The sequence below is a fragment of the Belonocnema kinseyi genome, chromosome 4 (genome assembly GCF_010883055.1).
Source record: "Belonocnema kinseyi isolate 2016_QV_RU_SX_M_011 chromosome 4, B_treatae_v1, whole genome shotgun sequence".
In the NCBI taxonomy this organism is placed as follows: domain Eukaryota; kingdom Metazoa; phylum Arthropoda; class Insecta; order Hymenoptera; family Cynipidae; genus Belonocnema; species Belonocnema kinseyi.
Genome location: NC_046660.1, coordinates 124,175,804 through 124,196,085, shown reverse-complemented (window position 1 = coordinate 124,196,085; position 20,282 = coordinate 124,175,804). Strand labels below are relative to the sequence as shown.

General features: G+C 32.4%; 1 protein-coding gene across 3 annotated transcripts in view; it reads right to left on the bottom strand.

The window, feature by feature from the left end:
• LOC117171624 overlaps positions 1 to 17,711 on the bottom strand; it is a 32,453-nt gene extending 14,742 nt beyond the window's left edge. For 2 of the 3 annotated variants that reach the window (XR_004466906.1, XM_033359104.1), the window contains exons 1-2: positions 17,456 to 17,711; positions 17,224 to 17,375 (exon numbers count right to left, since the gene is read on the bottom strand). Coding sequence is in view for 2 of the 3 variants with exons in the window: in XM_033359104.1 (XP_033214995.1) it covers positions 17,224 to 17,363 (140 nt within the window). In the remaining variant the exon portion in view is untranslated. Of the gene's footprint in view, positions 1 to 17,219; positions 17,376 to 17,455 lie in introns of all 3 variants that reach the window. The other variant, XM_033359106.1, reaches the window with a different exon arrangement.
• Between the last annotated feature and the right edge of the window lie 2,571 nt (positions 17,712 to 20,282).

Sequence of the window (20,282 nt, the reverse complement as noted above, 5' to 3'; positions counted from 1 at the left end):
CCGCGATTTCGCTGGAAGCGGGTGCAATTATTCAGATTAGCACCCGCTCCCGGCGAAATCCTGCGGTTGTCCTTATGACAAATTTTTAAATATATATATATATTAACTTGATTTATGAGAGAAAAAAGGTAGCCACATTGCTAAGTCTAACAAATTTAAAAAAGAAATATAAATTTACTAAAGAAAGGGTAGTTTAAGGCGGTAATATTTACTTAAAAATAGTTGGTCTAAGCTTTTCGTTTTATTTTCACTTCAGAAGTTACAATATATAATCTGATTAACTTAAGATATAATATACTACGATACAACTATAATAAATGCTACAATTTTCAATAAGTATAAAGGATGTTTGAGTAAAATGGAAAAGTTTAGGGAGACCTAACCTCAAAATATTGTGCGTGTTGAAATACGATTCGCATGTAATTTGACGGTCGACGACGGGAAATTTACGTCCTGCATGTATTCCTTCATGGCGGACGCAGGTGGAGAAGAAAAAATTTTATTTTTACAAAATTCTGCTAACCATTTGTAACTAATTAGTGGTATAATTACTAACAAGTTTAGTTGTAATAAAAACCAGAAAAATGAAGTTGTAAAGGATCTTTTAAGGAAAAAAAGCTATTGGTAGAAAATTAATCAGTAGAAGATACAACTTTTTGCCAAGAGAAAAGATGCGCCATAAAATTTCCTACAGTGCGATATGGTAACAAGTTGAATTTTTAAAAATTGATTTTCCAGTCATCAGGCGCCAACTCGAGTGGCTAGGCAAATTTTATGCGGGGTTACAGAATCCGGAGTATCAATGTTTGGACAGCCGTTTCCATTGCAAACTCGAGTCCTGACATCGTTCTTCAAGTTTTTGAGAAGCAAACTATATTCGTGATCGAATTCTCGGCTCCGTGCGACTACAACATCATTACCCAGGAGAAGGAATTGGTATCAAGACCTTAAAAGGTAGCTGCAAAGGCTGTACCCAAAATATTCGGTTGAAGTAATTGTCATTGTGATTGGTGCTCTCGGAGGTGCAAAACTATAACTGATTCGGAACCTTAAAGTCATACCCGCGTGCCAAAAGTATGCCAAGGCACTTGCGAAATGGCTGCAGATAGCTATCATCCTTGGATCATCGTGCCCTGTGACCACCCATCTCACATTCGTGAGACGTGGCCATGGATGTGATTTACCGCAGTTCTGCTAGGGGCTGGTGTCATTTTTAGATGACGATTGCTCCCCGTGGGAGCATGCAGTATTTGGTGAACCTTTGTTTTTAAATTTATACATATACATATTAGGGTGGCCCAAAAAGTCACATTTGAGAAATTTTAACGGGCTTGTTGGCCAAATCGTTCTCGTAAGCAAATAAATTTATGCCTATTTTTTTATTTTCGAAAAAAAATATATATTTTCATAAATCTTTTTTCAATTTATTGTAACTATTAAAATAAATTAATTCTGTTAATTAAAATTGAATTAATCAATGATTTCATGATGTCAGTTTTTCTAACTGGCCGAAATCTCGTAACAATGCCTGGCATTAATTTGTTCTAAATCATTCATCACCCTGCGGAGAGTCTGCTGACTTGAGTTTGACGAGGGTGAGCAGGCTCGCTACGGATATGCATGTACAGCTCTCATTGCGTGTCACTGCTATTGTTCTCTATTTTGATTATTAAACAAAATATAAACATTTTATCGAAAAACCAGCTCTGCTTGATTTGATATATGGTTATTTAGATGAGGTGTGAAAAAAATTACACAAAAATATTCAACCGTGCGGCCTCAACATTCGGACGCGATTGCCATTCTGATAAAGGGCTGCAATCCAAAGCTGTGGTACATGACAATGAGTTTAATGGCAGAGTAATAATAAGTTAATAAATCAATAGCTGCTCTCTAGGTTGAACCTGTAGCTGGTGTAAGGACTTCTTTACTTCAAATCAGGAAGCTTTGAAGCCTCAGAGCGAGTTATAAAAATATTTTGTTTTGAAAATAATAAATAGGCATACATTTATTTGCCTACGAGAACGATTTCGCCAACAATTCCGTTAAAAGTTCTCAAATGTGATTTTTGGGCCACCTTAAAACATATACATGTGACCAATCGATAGTTTCCAAGCTACTCTTTCATTTCAAATAATCAGAATATTTTAAAGTTCATTACTATTATTGTTATTAAGCACAAACATAGACATAATAAGCGTACGCGGAGACGAAACGAGAGGCCTGCGAAAACCAATCCCACCACCCATAGCGAAACGAGTGAACGAAAAGGATACTGTACAGCAGGCCTGTCCAGAGAGGGGAGTTCGACTCAAACACCACATGATTTAGCCATGAGAATCGTCATAACTACACGAAAAGCGATTTGGGACCTTAAACTCACACACCAACCCCCACTTGCTGCCGGACCGGCTTCGTGGTTGTTCGTGGCGCGTGCCACGTGACGCACATTGTAGAATTCAGTACCACAGGTAAGTTTTGAAGTAGGTGCTTTAGGGCGACTAATTTGAAATGCAATATTGTTATTTTAATGCTGTACATGTAAGATGCAACTCGAACGAAAGAGAAATGTTTACTGATATCGTAAGCTTGAAAAATTATATCTTTTTTCGACAGGAATATGATTTTATCACTATTGCAACAATTTCAAAATATGAATAGTTAACATATTATTACATTTTACTTTACAATAATAAATAAAGAAAATGTATAAGCGCCATACCTTTCAATAGGTATGTTGCAAGATCCTGATTTCAAGTAATTTTGAGAATTTCTTTGTAAAGTGTGAGCTAATGTTTAAAAAATGTTGAAATCATTGCCCTTCAATATTTATAAAAGTTTATACATTAAATGTGACTTTATTTCAATACAATAACATAGTGTAAAGAATGTAATTTTCTATTTTATTTCTAATTATAGGGGAATTAATGTACTTCCCCTATTTGTAAGACTTATGCATTCTTTTACTGCTAATATATTAATGAATTAAATTCCAAATTACTTCAATTTATTTTATGCTTAGTCGCCTTAAGACACCTTCCGAGATACTATGTATCTACAGCACTGGAGACCTCCCTTCCATTTCAGAAACCGACCACCACCGAATCTGAGTAGAGAGACTGGTGGTAGAACTCAAACATCTGGTGATTGAGTGGAACTTTCAAATGGTTGAAATTCGGATTCTACGTTAATTCTCATTAGAAGGTTACAAAGTAATCGCAATAGTTTTCTGTATAACGTTAAAATGTTAAAAATATATATAAGGCTTATAACGCCTGTTAAAGGCTACACTTCAAAAGCATCATCTGTAAGTAGCAGTCAACAGGCGTTATAGGTCTTATATTTTTTTAAACTTTTTACCGTTGAAAAAAAACTATTGCGATTACTCCGTGACCTTCTAATGGAAATTTTAACGTAGAATCTAAAATTCGCCAATTTAAAAGTCGATCGTGCTGTTTTTTTGAGTTTTTGTTGCATGATACGGAAGGGATACAATATGGATACTATGAGGATACTCTGTAGAGTATCCTTTCCATTCACGCAGTCCGCTAGGGACTCACCACTACTGGGTATAGCCGAAGCGGACCGATGCGAGCAGAGCTCATGGATAGAGCAACTACGGGTGTCGTGGTAAGTGGAGGCGGTGTTTTTTGTAGACGCTTCCCCACTACTCAAATCCTGGCTTGCGGACTCTGCTACGATCGACCGTCGTAGTAGTTTTTTGCACAGTGAGTCAGAATATTTTGGGGTGGTTGTGACATTATCATTTTCGGAAATGAACTTTGTTGTCCAAACGAAAACATATTCCATCACAACATTAAAAAACTGCTACAAAAGCTCTTATGAATTACGTTTAGTTCATGTTAAACTTTTCGCAAATAGTGGAGAGAAGGGTACGTTCTACATATCTGGTGAAAGATATTATAAACGTAGATGCGGTGCGGGCTTAGATATTCTCAGTTAACCATGTTAAAAAAAATGTTTAAATGTTAAACCATGTTAAAAAAACTCTTAATTTTTTAATTTAAATTGTTTCAATAATTAATAGTTCTTGTAAATTTACAAAGCAACATTGAAAGGATTCATCGAATGGACCTTCCTAGTTGATTTCGAAAACAAATTTACTCGTAGGATAAAGGCCACTCTTAATTTTTTAATTAAAATTGTTTAAATAATTAACAGTTCTTGTAAATTTGAAAAGCAACATAGAAAAGAGTCATTCGAGAGACATTTTTAGTTCACTCCGTAAACAAATTCACCCATAGAAAAAAGGTTAAACTCTTAATTTTGCAATTGAAATTCTTTAAATAATTAATAGTTGTTGTAAATTTGCAAAGCAACATAGAAAGAAATTATTAGATAGACATTCTTAGTTGAGTCCGCAAACACATTGACTCTTAAAAAAAGGGCACTTTCAATTTTTTAATTAAAATTGTTTAAATAATTAATACATCTTGTAAATTTGCAAAGCAACATAGAAAATAGTCATCCGATAGACATTCTTGACTTCGTAAAAAAATTAACTCGTAGAAAAAAGGTCAAACTCTTATTTTTAAATTGAAATTCTTTAAATAAATAATATTTCTTGTAAATTTACAAAGTAACATAGAAAAGAGTCATCGGATGAACATTTTAAGTTGATTACGAAAAACAAACTGATTCGTAGAAAAAAGGTTAAACTCTTATTTTTAAATTGAAATTCTTTAAATAAATAATAGTTCTGGTAAATTTACAAAGTAACATAGAAAAGAGTTATCCGATAGACATTCTTAGTTGGCTCCATAAAAAAGTGTCTCTTAGGATAAAGGACAAACTTTTAATTTTTTAAGTAAAATTGTTAAAATAATTAATAGTTCTTGTAAGTTTGCAAAGCAATATAAAAAAAGGGTCACCGGATAGACATTTTTAGTTGACTCAACAAACACACTGACTCTTAGAAAAAAATTTTTTGCAAAGCAATATAGAAATGAGTCATCGTACAGACATTCTTAGTTGACTTCGAAAACAAATTTACTCGTAGGATAAAGCCCAAACTTTTAATTTGTTAATTAAAATTGTTTAAATAATTAATAGTTCTTGTAAATTTGAAAAGCAGCATAAAAAGAGTAATTGTATAGACATTCTTAGTCAACGCCGTCAAAAGATTGACTCGTATAAAAACGGTTAAACTCTTAGTTTTTAAATTGAAATTCTGTATATAATTAATAGTTCTTATAAATTTGCAAAGCAAGATAGAAAGCAGTCATCGCAAATACATTGACTCTTAAGAAAAGGGCACTATTAATTTTTCAATTAAAATTGTTTAAACAATTAATAAATCTTGTAAAATTGCGAAGCAGCATACAAAAGATTTATCGTATAGACATTCTTACTTGAATCCGTACAAAAATTGACTTGTAGAAAAAAGGGCAAACTCCTAATTTTTTAATTAAAATTGGTTAAATAAATAACAGTTCTTGTAAATTTACGAAGCAATATAGAAAAGTCATCGGATTAACACTCTTAGTTGGCCTCCGCAAACGAACTGGCTCTTAGAAAAAAGGTCAATTTTAGCTTTTTAATTAAAATTGTTTAAATAATTAACAGTTTATATTAATTTGCATAGCAAAATAGAAAAAAGTCACCGGGTAAACATTCTTAGTTAACTTCGTTAACAAACGTACTTGTAGAAAAAAGGACAAACTCTTAATTTTCTAATAAAAATTGTTTCAATAATTATTAGTTTTTGTAGATTTACAAAACAACATAGGAAAGAGTCATTGGATAGATATTCTTAGTCTTAATTTTTAAATTAAAATTGTTTAAATAATTAATATTTCTTGTCAATTTACAAAGCAACATAATAAATTAAACGTATTCTTAAAAAATAGCCATTTATGAAAATTGTTTAATAATTACAATGTTTGGATATTAAATAAATGTTTTAAAAAACAAATGTGAGCTCCACTTGAATTCGGTACGATTGCTAGGAATGTTTACATCCATAATGTAAACAGATCCCTCGAACATGCCTTGACGCCTTAGAGCTAGCTTTAAATAAAATGCAAGTCAAAATTGTACAATTCAAACTCCAGACTTGACATGTATCTCTAGCGTTTACCGCTGCCAAACGAATCATTCGGGAAGCGCACTTCGGTGGAAATGTCTTGACTTCATAAGGGTGCTTTCATGCCTCTGCAAGCAGGCAGTCTGAATGCAGAAACCCCATAAGAGTGAGATAGAGAATGATCCATCTCTTTCACTCTTATGGGTTTTCTTCATGCAGGCTGCCTGCTTGCAGAGGCATGGAAGCACCCTAATACGCAGCGTTGTTCTTAACCTAAAAATGATTCTAGATCTCATTTCGGTGCACATGCGCTGCCTTCATAAAAGATTCCCTTGATCTCGATTCTAAACTCGATTCTAAATAATATGCGGCGCGTTTAAATCTAACCAATAGGTGAAGACATAATGTGGCTTTAGACTTCGAGATTATATCGCAACCTCTTTTTTATGATAGAATTCGTCTAATCAAGTTCTCGTATGTATTTTCCAATTTCTTAATTATTATATATTCTAAAATTTTCATAAAAATATAATTATACTTTCAAGTGATAGGAAAATTGTTCTTTTTGGTTTTAGATGTTAAGACGGCAGTTCTAAGCCAGTTTACGTTTCGAATTGGCAAACAAAATTAAACGAAATATTTACGTACGTTATATGATATAAAATTTTAAATGCAATTAATATATAGAATTAAAAGTTTGTCATGAGGACAACCGAAGGATTTCACCGGGAGCGGGTGTAAATCTGAAAAAATGCACCCGATCCCAGTGAAATCGCGGTAAAATTTCAGCCACAACCACGTCTCACGACCGTGAGATAGGTGGTTATAGTCTGTAACGGAATCACTACGACGATCCGGCAAAAGTCTGGTGCACCCTGAGGACACGGAGCGACCCAAGGACGACCGCCTTCTGAATTTTTCCCGCAAGTGTTTTAGCATATTGTTCACTCGCAGGGATGCTTTTCAGGCTACTAACCAGTGAAAGCTTGGCACCTCCAAGAGCGCCGATGATAAAGACGATCAGTTTAACAGAATATTCCGGGTACAATCGTTGCAACTCCCTTATAAGGTCTGGATACCTCTCTTTCCTTTCATTCTCCTTGGCTATGATGTTTTTGTTAGCTGGCGCCGAAAATTTGATAACGAACATGGTTCGCTTCTCGAAGTCAAGAAGAACCATGCCAGGCCTCGAGTATGCAATAGAAACAATTGTCGAGAATATAAATTTTCAGTATATGCGGCACTTCTCATTCTCGACAATTTACTCGATTTCCCTAGGAGCATTTAGAGGAGCGATATTAAGGTTGATGCCGTAAGAGTGACAGAGATGGTAATAAAGCACTCCTAATGCCGCATTGTGTCTCTGGATGTAGGTTGTTGCCGCATGAGTTGGACAACTAGATAATATGTGTACCAAATGCTCGGGTTGTGCATAGCATGCCCTGCAGCTATCATCGGGAATGTCTTGGCTCAAAATGTGGCGACGGTATGGTAAGGTACAAATGACACTGTCCTGACATACCAAAATGACACCCTCCGTGCCAGACTTAAATCCGGGTGATTTAAGGAAAGCAAAAGTTAGCTCACACGACCTTGACTGATCCTCCACATTTCTGTGGAAGATGCCGTGCTTCATGATGCCGGAATTCATCCCTCTTAATACTTTTTTCACCTCCTCGGTAGTGATGGGTGGGCATTCTTCATCAGGTGTTATGAGGGCACTACACAGCTTCTACACAGCACTACACGTCAAAGAGTCAAGATGGGTCACAGAGAAACTATTGATTTTCTCTGACTCACCTCTATCTCCGCTCTAGACTTCTCTTAGCGTCAGATAGTAACCGTATTCTCTCAACAATATGCTGCCTGATGGTCAGCAGTTTTGACTTGTTAAGTGTGTGATAACGGGTGCGGAGTTCGCGCGCGAACTTTTGAACCTTGGCGATAAAATCCCTGCCAGATGTGATGTAGTCAATCACGCACCGAATGCGGGACACGTTCTGCCTTGCCGTAGTGTCTTATAATCAACCGATGGTTTCGTTTTACGGTTCGCATCGGCTAAAGCTCTCGCTGCATTATACACACAACAATTGATAGTCCAGAGGTCGGATTCGTCGGAAAAATGTCCACGAAGCTCGTCATCCATTTCAGCCAGATCTTTAGGCTTGAGAGAAACCTGGGCGTTGATGTTTCTCCGGTTCACAAAACATCGCTCTTCCTCTATCGGTTGCCTTCCCGCTGTTGGTCTTAGTGTCGCCTCTTTTTCTCTGTTGCCGGCTTGTTCTGGCTGTGGTAGAGTAGGCGTTCTGCTTACATAGCCCCTTTTTTCGACCACTTCGGCATGATTTCGCAGACGTTGATGCGAAAAGCGCGATAGCTCCGGGTGTTTCTCGCACCACAGAGCATGCAGTCGTGCCATGTAACCTCCTTCAGGGGCCACACTTGCATCGTAGCACTCTAACGAGTCGCTATTTAGTTGCTCCGTCCACTTAAAGGTCCTAGGGAAAGGGATACGTCCATCCTTGCAGAGCTCCGCATGCAAGGATAGGGCTGCCTACTCTGAGAGGTCACCCAATATCCCAGTCACCGTTCCAGATACCTCACCCAGGTGCCATTCAGCTTTTGACACGGTTTTCACACCTCAGTTTGTGGGTTAATTACTTCGGGACCACCCCTGGACAATTGTCCGCGACTGCCTATTCATTTTTGTAACCATATTCAACAGAAACCCTTGGCACAGGGACCCTCTATCCGCAACCCGAGGACGCGTTCGGTGGCTTTGTCATGGGCCCTTCGGTGTGATTCTAAAGGAATCAAAATCTAATATCTCTTATATATCTTCTTCTAGAATTTTTTTCAATTTTATATATTCTTTAAAATATTTTGAAATATTTTTAGGATGACTGATAATTCCCGAATAATAAAATTCCCTACACTGTAAACTTCTCGAAATTATAAAATGCCGAAATCTGAGAATCCCGAATTTAAAAATTCCAGAATAATGAAATTCTGGATAGTTTACAATATTATCGAATTTGAAAATTTTCGAATAATAAAATTCCAGGCCAAATGCTGTCCAATTATAAAATATACAAACTGGAAAAATTCTGAATTGCAGAAATTCAGAAAATAGTTTTGTAATCAATATTATTTATTAGAAATACAAGAATCAAATATTTTTATTATTGGCCCTTTTTTGAATGTTTAATTTTTTATATTATTGTTTTAATTTAAAATTAAAATAATTGTATACAAATATTATACAAAAATAAATTTAAAAACACGTAAGCTTCGAAGGAAACAAACTTTCCAGCATTCAATTCAGACTGATTTTGTGCAAATTTTTATTTATTTATTTTTTGATAATCATTTTATTTTTTCTAACGTTTTTTGTAATTTACAAAAATACAATGCACATCTTTAAATAAGATTTTTTATCCAAAAATACATTTGTTCAATTATTGTTATTTTAAATTCAAAGAATCTTTTTTTTTAATTTTAAACATTAAAAAAGTTTTTTTTTATATAAATATTTTATTATTCTATTTGAAAAAATATTTTTTAACAAACTATTTTTTTTAATTGTTTAAATTAGAGAGTTGTCTAGCCCGAATATTTCATAATTCGGAAATTCTCTGTCTGGAATACTCAAATTCAGTAATATTATAAATTGTTAAGAATTTTTCAATTCAGGACTTTTCTATGTCGACAATTTTATAATTTCGGGAATTTGTACAGTGTCGGGAATTTTATTTTTCGGAAAAAGCGACTGAAAAATGAAGAAAAATAAAATTCCCTACATTTTGAAATTCGTGAACTGCAAAATAACCAAATAATCAAATTCCCGAAATTATAAAAGTGCCGAAATATAAAACTCTCGAATTGAAAAATTCACGAAAAATAAAATTCCCGACAATAAGACATTACTGAATTTGATTGTAACATTCAAATATTAAATTTATCACTCTGAAATTATGACAATTTATTTTCGAATTGTTTACTACTGAAGATTGTTGTTGTTTTTTTTCTAAATTGAATAGGTTAAAAATCGAATAGTTTATACTGAAATAATGCTTCAATAAGATTTCGAAATTGAACAAAGGCGTTCATTTAGGAATCTATTAATTTGAAGTAGATTTTTGTGTCCCTACTAAGGCTTCCGAATTAAATTAGTTCAAATTTTAACGTTAAAATATGTCAATTATTTCATTTTCAACAGATCAAGAATCGTCTTGTAAAATTAATCCCTGTTCAATTTTTAATACTCGAACTACAGTTCAATTTTTAAATTTACTTTCATTTCCCGATTTTTTCCCGGCCGCGAGTCTAGCTCAATATTTACAACAACTTTCATTTTTTTGAAATATTAATTTTTTGATTTTACACTTACGGGACAATAATTTAATTCCTTGAAAGATTTTCTACAAATCTCGTTGATAATTTTTTTATTTTAAGAATCGTATGTTAAAATTATACTATGTTTATTTTTATAAACAATATTTTAATTCAATAAAATTCTTGCAGTAGGTGTTTCGAAGAGATTTTTTTAAATCTTTCGGGGAATAAAATGAACATTTATAGGTCAACCAAGGTTTGTTTTCTATACAAAATTTGGCTTACGTCTAATTTTTTCCAGTTTGTTTTACTATAATACAATTTAGGTTTGTATCTTTGGGCGAAGAAATCTGTTCTATTGTTTGACAAATATTCTTTAAAAATCAATATATTGCATAGAAAATTACCCTACGTGACCTTTAATTATAATTTTATAAAAAAAACAACAGATTTCAATATTTTCTATGAAAAACACAATCCATGAGTGACATAACGAAATCGGAAACAATAAGAGTCAATTTATTCAGAAACAAGCACTTTGAACAAAAATTACCTTGAGCGAAAGTTAAGCATATATTTTTTAATTTGGACAAAAATCAGGCATTATTTTCTTACAAAAAAAAAAAATAATTTGCATGGGTGCCAAATGATCAAAAAATAAATCTAACTTAAAATGGCACCCTCTTAAAAAGCTTTTTAAAATAAACATTTGTTTAGTTCTTTCGAGCACTCCTAATTTTTAATAGTCCTACTTTCAAATTGATCTGAATTTATACAGTTCTAATCGTTTTACAATAATTATTCAAGGATTAAAAGACGTTCATTTCTAATTATACAACCTTATACGATTTTAATTTGTCACTAAATAATTTGAAATTTATTATTAAATGTCTTACATATTTAAATAGCTTTAAACTTCCAATTATTCAATATACTGAAGACTACAAATTTAAAACGTCTCAACTATTAAGGCTTTACATATTTTTGAAATTGCTGTTATGGAGACTGAATTTCAACTTTTTCGCGTTGTAGCAGTGACTCGGTAAAACTCTCTTTCTGTCCCGAATAATAAAACTCCAAAGCCAATAAAATTCCCGAAAAGTTTATAATATTACCGAATTTGAAAATTCCCGAATTCAAATTGTTTCTTAATCAATATTATTTATTTATTAAAAATACGATAATAAAATTGTTTATGAAATACATTTTTGTTTAATATTTAGTGTTAGAAAATTATTGTTTAAATTTAAAACTAAAATAATTATACAAAAATTGTATAGACAAATTAATGTAAAAATACTTGTGTGCCTCAAATAGAAAAACAAATTTCTCCCTAAAATTTCCTTCGAATTTGTGTAATTTAAGAAAATAATATTTACATTTTCAACCCAAATAAATAAATACACTGTAAAAAAAGTTATGTTGAAAATCACATTCGACCGTAATTTAACTTATCTGAGTTTCAGAACCTGATTGTGAATAAAATAGTAAGTTAACGAGACGTTATTACTGATTAACAGTGTGCTCTAATTCAATTGAAATGAACATTGTGATAAAACCGTGACCTTGGTACTTTGAAAGTGGACGTATAAAATTGTAGTGTTATATTGAAAATAATTGACCTAGATACAAAGAGCATTGCACTTACATAAGACTGTGAATTTACAAATAAAAGCGTATTCACAATTTTTATGCGTCATTTAAATTGACAGAATGTAGAAGTGCTTCATAGAGAGCGAAATTACATGCAGTATGTTATTGCCACTGATGGAGACGCGTTTCGGACCTGATCAACAAATCACAGCAAAATCCGAAGTTCTGAGCAGTCGTGCAAATAACAGAAAGCAGACCGACAAGCCTTCAGGCCGGTAAACCAACGACTTTTTCCATGGTGGTTTGAGTGTGAAATTGTATTTCTTATAGTGTTCTATGATTCTACCTCAATCTCTTTAACCCTTAAAGCGCCCTAGGAGTCGTGGGCGACCCCAATTTTTTTAGCGCAATTATACAGAAGCCCCCTTTGGGAATTTGAATTCTGTGGAGTCCTCCAGTGTTAGTTAAACATTTCTTCTCTCGATCTATACCACTGGCAAGTGGCTGTGTAGATTATTTGATCTGCAGCAATAGTTGGAAGCAGTCGCCGTCTGGCTGGGGGTCGTCCACGAGCCCACATGCATGCCGCTTGGTGATTTTTTCAGAACAAATTTTTCATTTTTATTTTAGAAAAATATTGAGTGTCCTAGTGAAAAGGAGTGTGAGTACTGCAAAAAAGTGTCTAGATTTTTTTGCAAGTGCTCGTTCCTAATATATCTCGAGAAAAGAAAGAGTTAATAAATGTGCAGTAAAAAAGAAGATAACAAGGCCCAAGAGGTTTGTTATTCGTGCAACCAACCGGTGTGTCCAAAGCATCGGGTATTCATGTGAGGAAATTGTGTCCGTAGATAATAGCGCTTTCATTATTCATTATTTTCTCATTTGTGATCATTTTGTAACGATTAATCTTCAAAAATAAAGAAATTACATGAGAAAATAATGAAAAAATCATTAAAAACCGTTCCTTTCACTTTTCATGAAATGGCCCACTTCAGATTCCCAAATAAATACCTTTTTTCGGAGCTGCACTATTGTCGTTTTTTTTGTAGTTGAAGAGCTACATTTTGATAGTTACAGGTTGAATTTTCAGGTGAAAATATTGAAAATTGACTGATTTATGATTTTTTGTGTGAAAAAAGTCATTTTTCACGTTTTTGTAAGTATTTCTTTTTTCTGACGCGCACCAAAATTTTTTTCACCAATGAAAGGATAATTGGAGAGTATCCAGTAATTTTGTTGAATTGATATAACGGATACTGTCTTCGCAGGATGAAAATTTCCGACTGGGGTTACCCACGGCCCCACATGGCGCTTTGTGAAATTATTAGATAGAATGGCGCTTTAAGTTTTAAAGATATTCCTCATTATATTCGCTTGAATACGAAAATAAATAATTATAACTAATTACAAGCACCGGCTGCTACCTTCGTCTAGGTTGTTTCCATAAATAAGCTATTATAATTGTTCTTTTTGCTTTAAAAAATTAAGTTCTTCATAATCGTATTCCTATAAGGAGTACGATAAAATATTTAATTATACAAAAAGTCGTTGATTTCACTTAAAAATTTATTTACTGATATTTACAGTCTACTGTTGCAAGCTCTATAAAGTAAAAATATCCTATTGCAGACAATCAAGAACCATACAACTTCTTCTTGGGTGGATAACTGCCTTTTCCTGGCCTTACGTTCATGAAAGCTTTCGAATGTCTCTTTGTATCCTTTATTTTTAACGAACCCTTTTCGAAGGTGAATTCTGTAACTTTGAACTTCGTGCAGATATTTCATGAACATTCATCCCGACTTCGGAAATAAGGCTGTCAATCCGGGACGTTCAAAAGAGAGTTTTCGGTTTGATAAATACCCTGGATAATATGAAAATTGTGAAAGAGCCACAAGATGAACTAAAATAAAGTTTTATCATAATACACACCTTGGCCTTTATCCTTTTATACGATTGTTTTTATTTTTTTACTCGTAATTAATTCACAAATACAAAAAGTATTCTTTTAATTCTCTCCATGGAAGATGTTTTCGTAAAAGATAATTCAACTCGCACTGTTGAATCTTTGATTAGAATTTGCAAATTTAAAACAAATTTTACGTAAGTTTTTATAAACTTCGATGTTGCCTTTATCTCCAAATAATTTGTTTTTATCATCGTAATTATTATTTTATTTTCAATTTTTGCATATCTTATAATGAAAAAATGCATGCTGCGCGGGCATATTCTCATTCTGCGCAGTACTTCGCGCCAAGTTTGGGCGCGCCTGGCGCGCGTACGTTTTCGTACGCTTCATGCGTACACTTCAATTACATTTTTCCAAATATTATAATTATTGTTACTTAAATCGAAAACTGTGATTTAAACTTCTGAGGAATTACAGTCATAAATTGGATAATTTGGATTGATATATCTTAAAGCGCTTCAAACGGCTGTCAAATTCGCTAGGGGCTAACTAAATCAAAACAGTTGAATTGTTGAACGCCATATTTTAAGCACATAATCTAAAGGCAATTATACCGCTCGGTTCAGCTCGCTTTTTCCCGAAAATGTCCTTTTTGTTGTTTTTTTGCAAATGAAAATGGAGTATATTTTCCCGCTTGAAAGTCGCACTATCTATACAGGAACACGGCAGTTTAGTGAGGGCGAGGGGCAGGAGCGGAAAGCGGGGAACTCGCCTGTATCTTCAAGTGTATTTTTTCTGGCTTAAAAGTGGCGCATCTGTGCATTTATGTATATGTATGAATGTGAGGGTGGTTTTCATTTCCAGAGAAAATCCGTAATTTTTTTTCGAAATTCAAATATCTACGTGCCACCTCCAGATCCCATTTTATTAACATGGGGAAAATTTGTATTTTCTAAAAATGGAACACATGCTTTAGGGTTTCATCGAAATGTGCCAAGTTTTGGAATGATAGAAGAGGAGTGTATACAAAAGTAATCCATACTAATAACTGTTATTTTTAACGCAACCCCCCTCCCCCCTCCTGCAACGCCCAAATATGATATGTGTTATTGTTGATTTTTAGCAATTTCTGTCGTCGTTTTTTACAAATAATTACTAATGGACAATTGTAATATTTCCCATGGCCTTTTCAACAATGTTTAATTGTTGAAATAAATTTAAATTATTTAAACAATTATTTATTCCCAAAATATATCAAATATGATCGTATTTTCTGATTGAAATGTAATAGTTTGCAATATCTTGGAGTATTACGTTTTGTTAAAAACATTGTATAATTATTTAAACAATTAATTTTTTTATTTACAAAATTTCTAAAAATGGAGTCAGAGCTTTCCAATTTTTTCTCAAATTGGTTTCCTCAATCAGCGATTCCCAAACTACTGCCGACGGTCACCGGCCCGACCGCAGTCGGGGAAAGCAATCCCGGGCTAGGCAGCTTCCGAAGGGGCAGCCCCCCCCCCCCCCGTTATGAGGACCCTTTCATTGTCATGAGATTTAAAGCTGTTTCAATAACTAAAATCCTAAAGACATGGCTCAATTCAATTCTAATTATCTGAATCATTTTCCTGATGTAATTTTAAGAAAATGAAAAAAACCTTGATGAAAATCCGTTAACATTTCGAGTAATTAAGCATATCTTTAAGTGCATGCAAAATTACAAGAACTGTCAACTGGCCTTGAAGATATTAACCGATTTTCATCAACTTTCTTTTAATTTGCTTAAAATTAGATTAGGAATTTGATTCAACTAATTAAAATTTAATTTATTAACATTATGACACAATTTAATTTTTCTCAACCGGTTCTAATTCTCTCGCGTGAAGCATACAACCTCCAGCATGACCGACAGTTAAGTATCCTCCTTGGGTTCAAGTAGAGGGAAAAAAATTGTAGGCTGGCGGCCCTGTCCCGCCCTGAAAACTGCAAAAAAGTTTGGGAAACGCTGTGCTAAACTACTTTTTCTTGAATAAATACATAATTTTCCAACTTTAAATGCTTGATACGATTTTAAACATATTTTTGGGGAAAATAATTGTTTAAACAAATTATATTTGTTACTAATAAATAGTTAATATATTTTTTTATACACTGTAGTCAGAAAAATAATTTCATGTGTTTTATTTTATTTTTCCTTAAGTCATCGAGAAAAAAACTGCTACAGCAAATAAAAATTGTTTAAAGAAATGGGGTTTTGTTAATAATTAGAAGAAATGTATCAAAATTATTTAATTAATCCAGAAAAAGTATTTTAGGTTTCAAATTTTCAAAAAGCTATAACTTTTTTAATGTTGGTCTAATATAAAAATTTAACTAAAATAGTTTTCAAGTATATCTGATACCTAGTGAAAACTTAAAATAAATTTCCGAATATATACGAACATTTTTTTTCTTCAATTTTTTGAAATTTTCACAATTTTCAAAAGTATATAAATTTTGTAATTTTCATCGAAATTGAAAATTCCATTTGGATAATTTGCAAGTCTTCTGCCCATAAATTAGGAACTTTGACAACAATTTCTCAAATTTTTAAAATTCTTACTTTTGGTTGGAAATGTCTGGTTGACAAACTTAACCTTCATTTTGGGACCCATGAAAAGTTTATCAAAGGATGATTTTTACCAAATTACGTATCGTTCGTCGTAATCATATTCAGCAAGTTTCTTTCTTTACCGACTGATTGTCAATTTACAAGCCCTACGTTTTTTCAAGCACTTGGCTCTGAATTTACACGCAATGTGTTTTTTTAAATCGCGTTTGTTTCTTTACGCAAGTGTCTCGTTGATTCACGCGAATTCTTGTAAATTCACTACGTATTATATGGGTCAATTAGTTTCTAACGTAATACGATGAAAAATAACAGCATTTTTTTACAGTGTATATTTTGTTTTAATTATTGTTATTTTAAATTTAAACGATAATGTCCAAAAACTTTAAACACTTAAAAAGTTGTTTCTTTGGTATAAATATTTGGTTATTTCAATTACAAAAAATATATATATTTATCAAATAAAATTTTTTTTAGCATTTTTTTATCTCGAAATTTCTTTCTAGTTTTATTTTTAATTAAAAATTTGATTTTTCGAAAACTTTTTTTAAAATAATTTTTTAAAAGGACTGTACAGAGAACCTGGCTCAAGCTTCAGATCTGAAAAAATTGAGTGCACCTCGATAGGGCAGAAATGTGATGTCCTATATATATACTTCCCTCATTCTGATTCCCCGTACCGAATCTATGTTTATAATATCTTTGATTTGGCATAAATAGCAGCAGACTTACTTTTTCTTATTACCATTCATCATCTTCCTCAAAAATCTGCCTTCCCTTGAAATGTTATATGAAACATTGCTTGAAGAAATGCATCGCCATAGGTTATAAGGCGTAACTAAATTATGCATTTGCAATACGGTTGGTTGCATTTTCCTCGAATACTACAATGAAAAATGAGCAAAAACAAGATATTGTCATAATAAATATAACACTAAATAATATAGGAGAATTATGAAATTACTTGGCTGCTGGAATCCGACGATTTTCAGGAATATTTTCCTTTGAAAAAGAAGGTCAAGGCAATAGACGATGATGGCACATTATATGAAAAGTATAAATATCTGAAAAAAATATTTAAAACTGCTCATGGATCATCGACGGCTTCGACAAATAACCCTATTGACTGGATACATGATCCAACAAAGCATGATCCTGCCAGGCGCAAGTAAAAAAATGTCAACGAATCAGATTTGTCACCATTGGGCACCCGACCTTTCTGACATCTTGGATCGGGTGCGTCAGTTGGCTTCCCCTTCCATTCGCGCCAATGCAGTGAGTATGGTGGGAGGCGTCGGTTCACTCCAAGTCGAACGTATTTGAGCATTGAATTGGTGGGACCATGGTTTGTTGGATCATGGATTGGATATATACACGATGTACTATGATCTAGAAATACACGGTCTAGCCACGCGCAACTCAAAAGAAATTAACTAATAGCAAAGATATTAGGTCCTTGGCGCGACATGTACCGATTGGTTCCGCCACATGTTTGTAGAGGCGCGACAGGTGGCTATATATTCGTTCGCGCCAAATTATAGTGCATTTAAAATCCAAAATGGTAATAATCTAATTTTACTTTATAAGTGAATGGAAAAATAATTTTAATTGAGGAAAAGATCTTGAAGGAATTCGAAAACTTTAAAGACTTTTTGAAATCAAAATTATACCCAAAATGTAGCAAAGCTGTTAGTATAAAATAGTAATCACAAATTTGAATTTAAAAGTTTATTTTTTATTTAAGTTATAATTTTTTTGGAAATTAGTAGAAGAGTGAGTATGAAGATACAGTTAAGTTTTATTTAAATTTAAATAAACTAAAAAAGCTGTCTGGTTAAATCAACCAGAATTGTGGTTGAATATGTCCTTACTATTTTTTTCTGGTTGAAGAAATAAAAATTCTGAAAAGAAATTTCTTTATAAAAACTTATAACAAAATTTTTTTCCTAAATTTCCTTATAGACCTAGACAAATGTCTTCTGAAATGTTGCATTTTTTAAATATTAGTGAATTAAGTGGTATATGAGTTTTTTAACAACTGTAAAGTGTAAGAAGCAATTTCGAAAGTCAAAGGAAATTACAGCTTGCTTCTACAGTTTAGCTAAGGCCATGTTATAAATATGAACAATTTTTTCAAATTGAAATAAGAATTAACTCACTTTTATAAAAAAAAGTTTGCTTAATTTTTTTTATTATCATTTAATACTAAAACTTGACTTAAAAATTGCCATAATTTTCGTCTTTTTGTTGTTTTAATACATGAGCCAATTACATTTTTTAAACCGCAACCATGAGAAATAATATAAACCAATACTATAAATTCACATAACTATTATGTACTTCAATAGTCTATATTTTTTAAAAGAATTTGACGCTGTTTTTATTTTATTTTCAATAAATATATAAGTTTTCTTAGTTTTTCATTTAGTTTCCTTTAATTATTTCCTTTATTTCTTTATTTTGTATTTATTGAGGAAAATAAGTTGAAACTTTAAATTGTTCTCGACCGGTCATGTATAGAAAACTATACTTTCCAGCTGGCCGATTAAGCTTTTGTTTGCTAAAATAATTATTTTAAATTCTTTCCTTTAATAAAAAAACTTGCTTTTTTAAATTTGTTCGTGAATAAATTTATTTTCTAATAATTTAAATGTTGGATTAACTTTCAGTTTCTTTTATAAATTTTTAAAGGCTTATGCATTATAAATTAATTACCTCATAAACAAAAACGGTTTTTTCTAGAAAAATAACAACAATCATGCAACAAACCCCACTTTTTTATTTGAAAAAGATATTAACAATTTTTATTTCTTGCATAATTAAAAAGAAATTAGGAAGGAATTTCATATTTGAATACAATTATGAATCGAACCAAAAAATACATGATCTGGCACTTTTTTGTCAGACTTATTTTTTCAAAAATTGTATACTCCTTTTCAAAGATCTTGATTGAAAACCGAAGTTTAATTCCGCTCTATTGTATTATTCACAACTTTCTTCTAACTTCAATTCATAACACGGTAGACAATTAGACATAATGTAAAAATTACAATGAACATGACAAGTCAAAACTGTCATCTGGGTACTTGAAGTTAAAGTGAATATTTATTTCTGACAATATTAAAACTTACATTTTAATATTGAGTTTATTAAATTAAAAAGGAAGATATGTTAAAATTATTTACGCCTAGCGTTATAATGCTTAAAGCTTCTTGTTCTTCGAAAATCAATATATTCCAATCAAGATTTTTTTCTTACTTCTTAAATCTTGTAAACAAAAAGAAATGTTTTCATTTAATAAATAAGTGACGAAATTTTGTTATCAAATAATTTGTTTCAATGTGATAAGCCGTGATTATTTCTGCCGTCTTGGAGAAAAAAGTTACTCTCTAAAGGTTGACGTAAGGGTCATTTTCGCGTTGCAGCGTATACGTAAAGAAGACTCACGTCAAAACGAAGATAGTGATTTTCTTTACGCAAACAGCAGATTTGGCTTAATCCATCTTTTCCTCTCGACGGATTGTTCACCTTGGCGCGCGGGGTATTTCTTAAATTAATTTTTTTACATAAAAAAAAGTCGTGTCTACTAAAATGTAATATTTTTTTTCTATGCCTCAAATTAAACAAAAAGGTTTGAAAGTGTAAAATTAAAAATGTAAAGCATTGAACAAACTCTGAATTTAAGACTTAAATCCTAAACAATTGAAAATTTTAACATTGAAATTCAATTTGGTTTTGAATATAAGGGTTTAATATCGTAAAATTGACAACTGTAAGCCTTCTAACTTGAT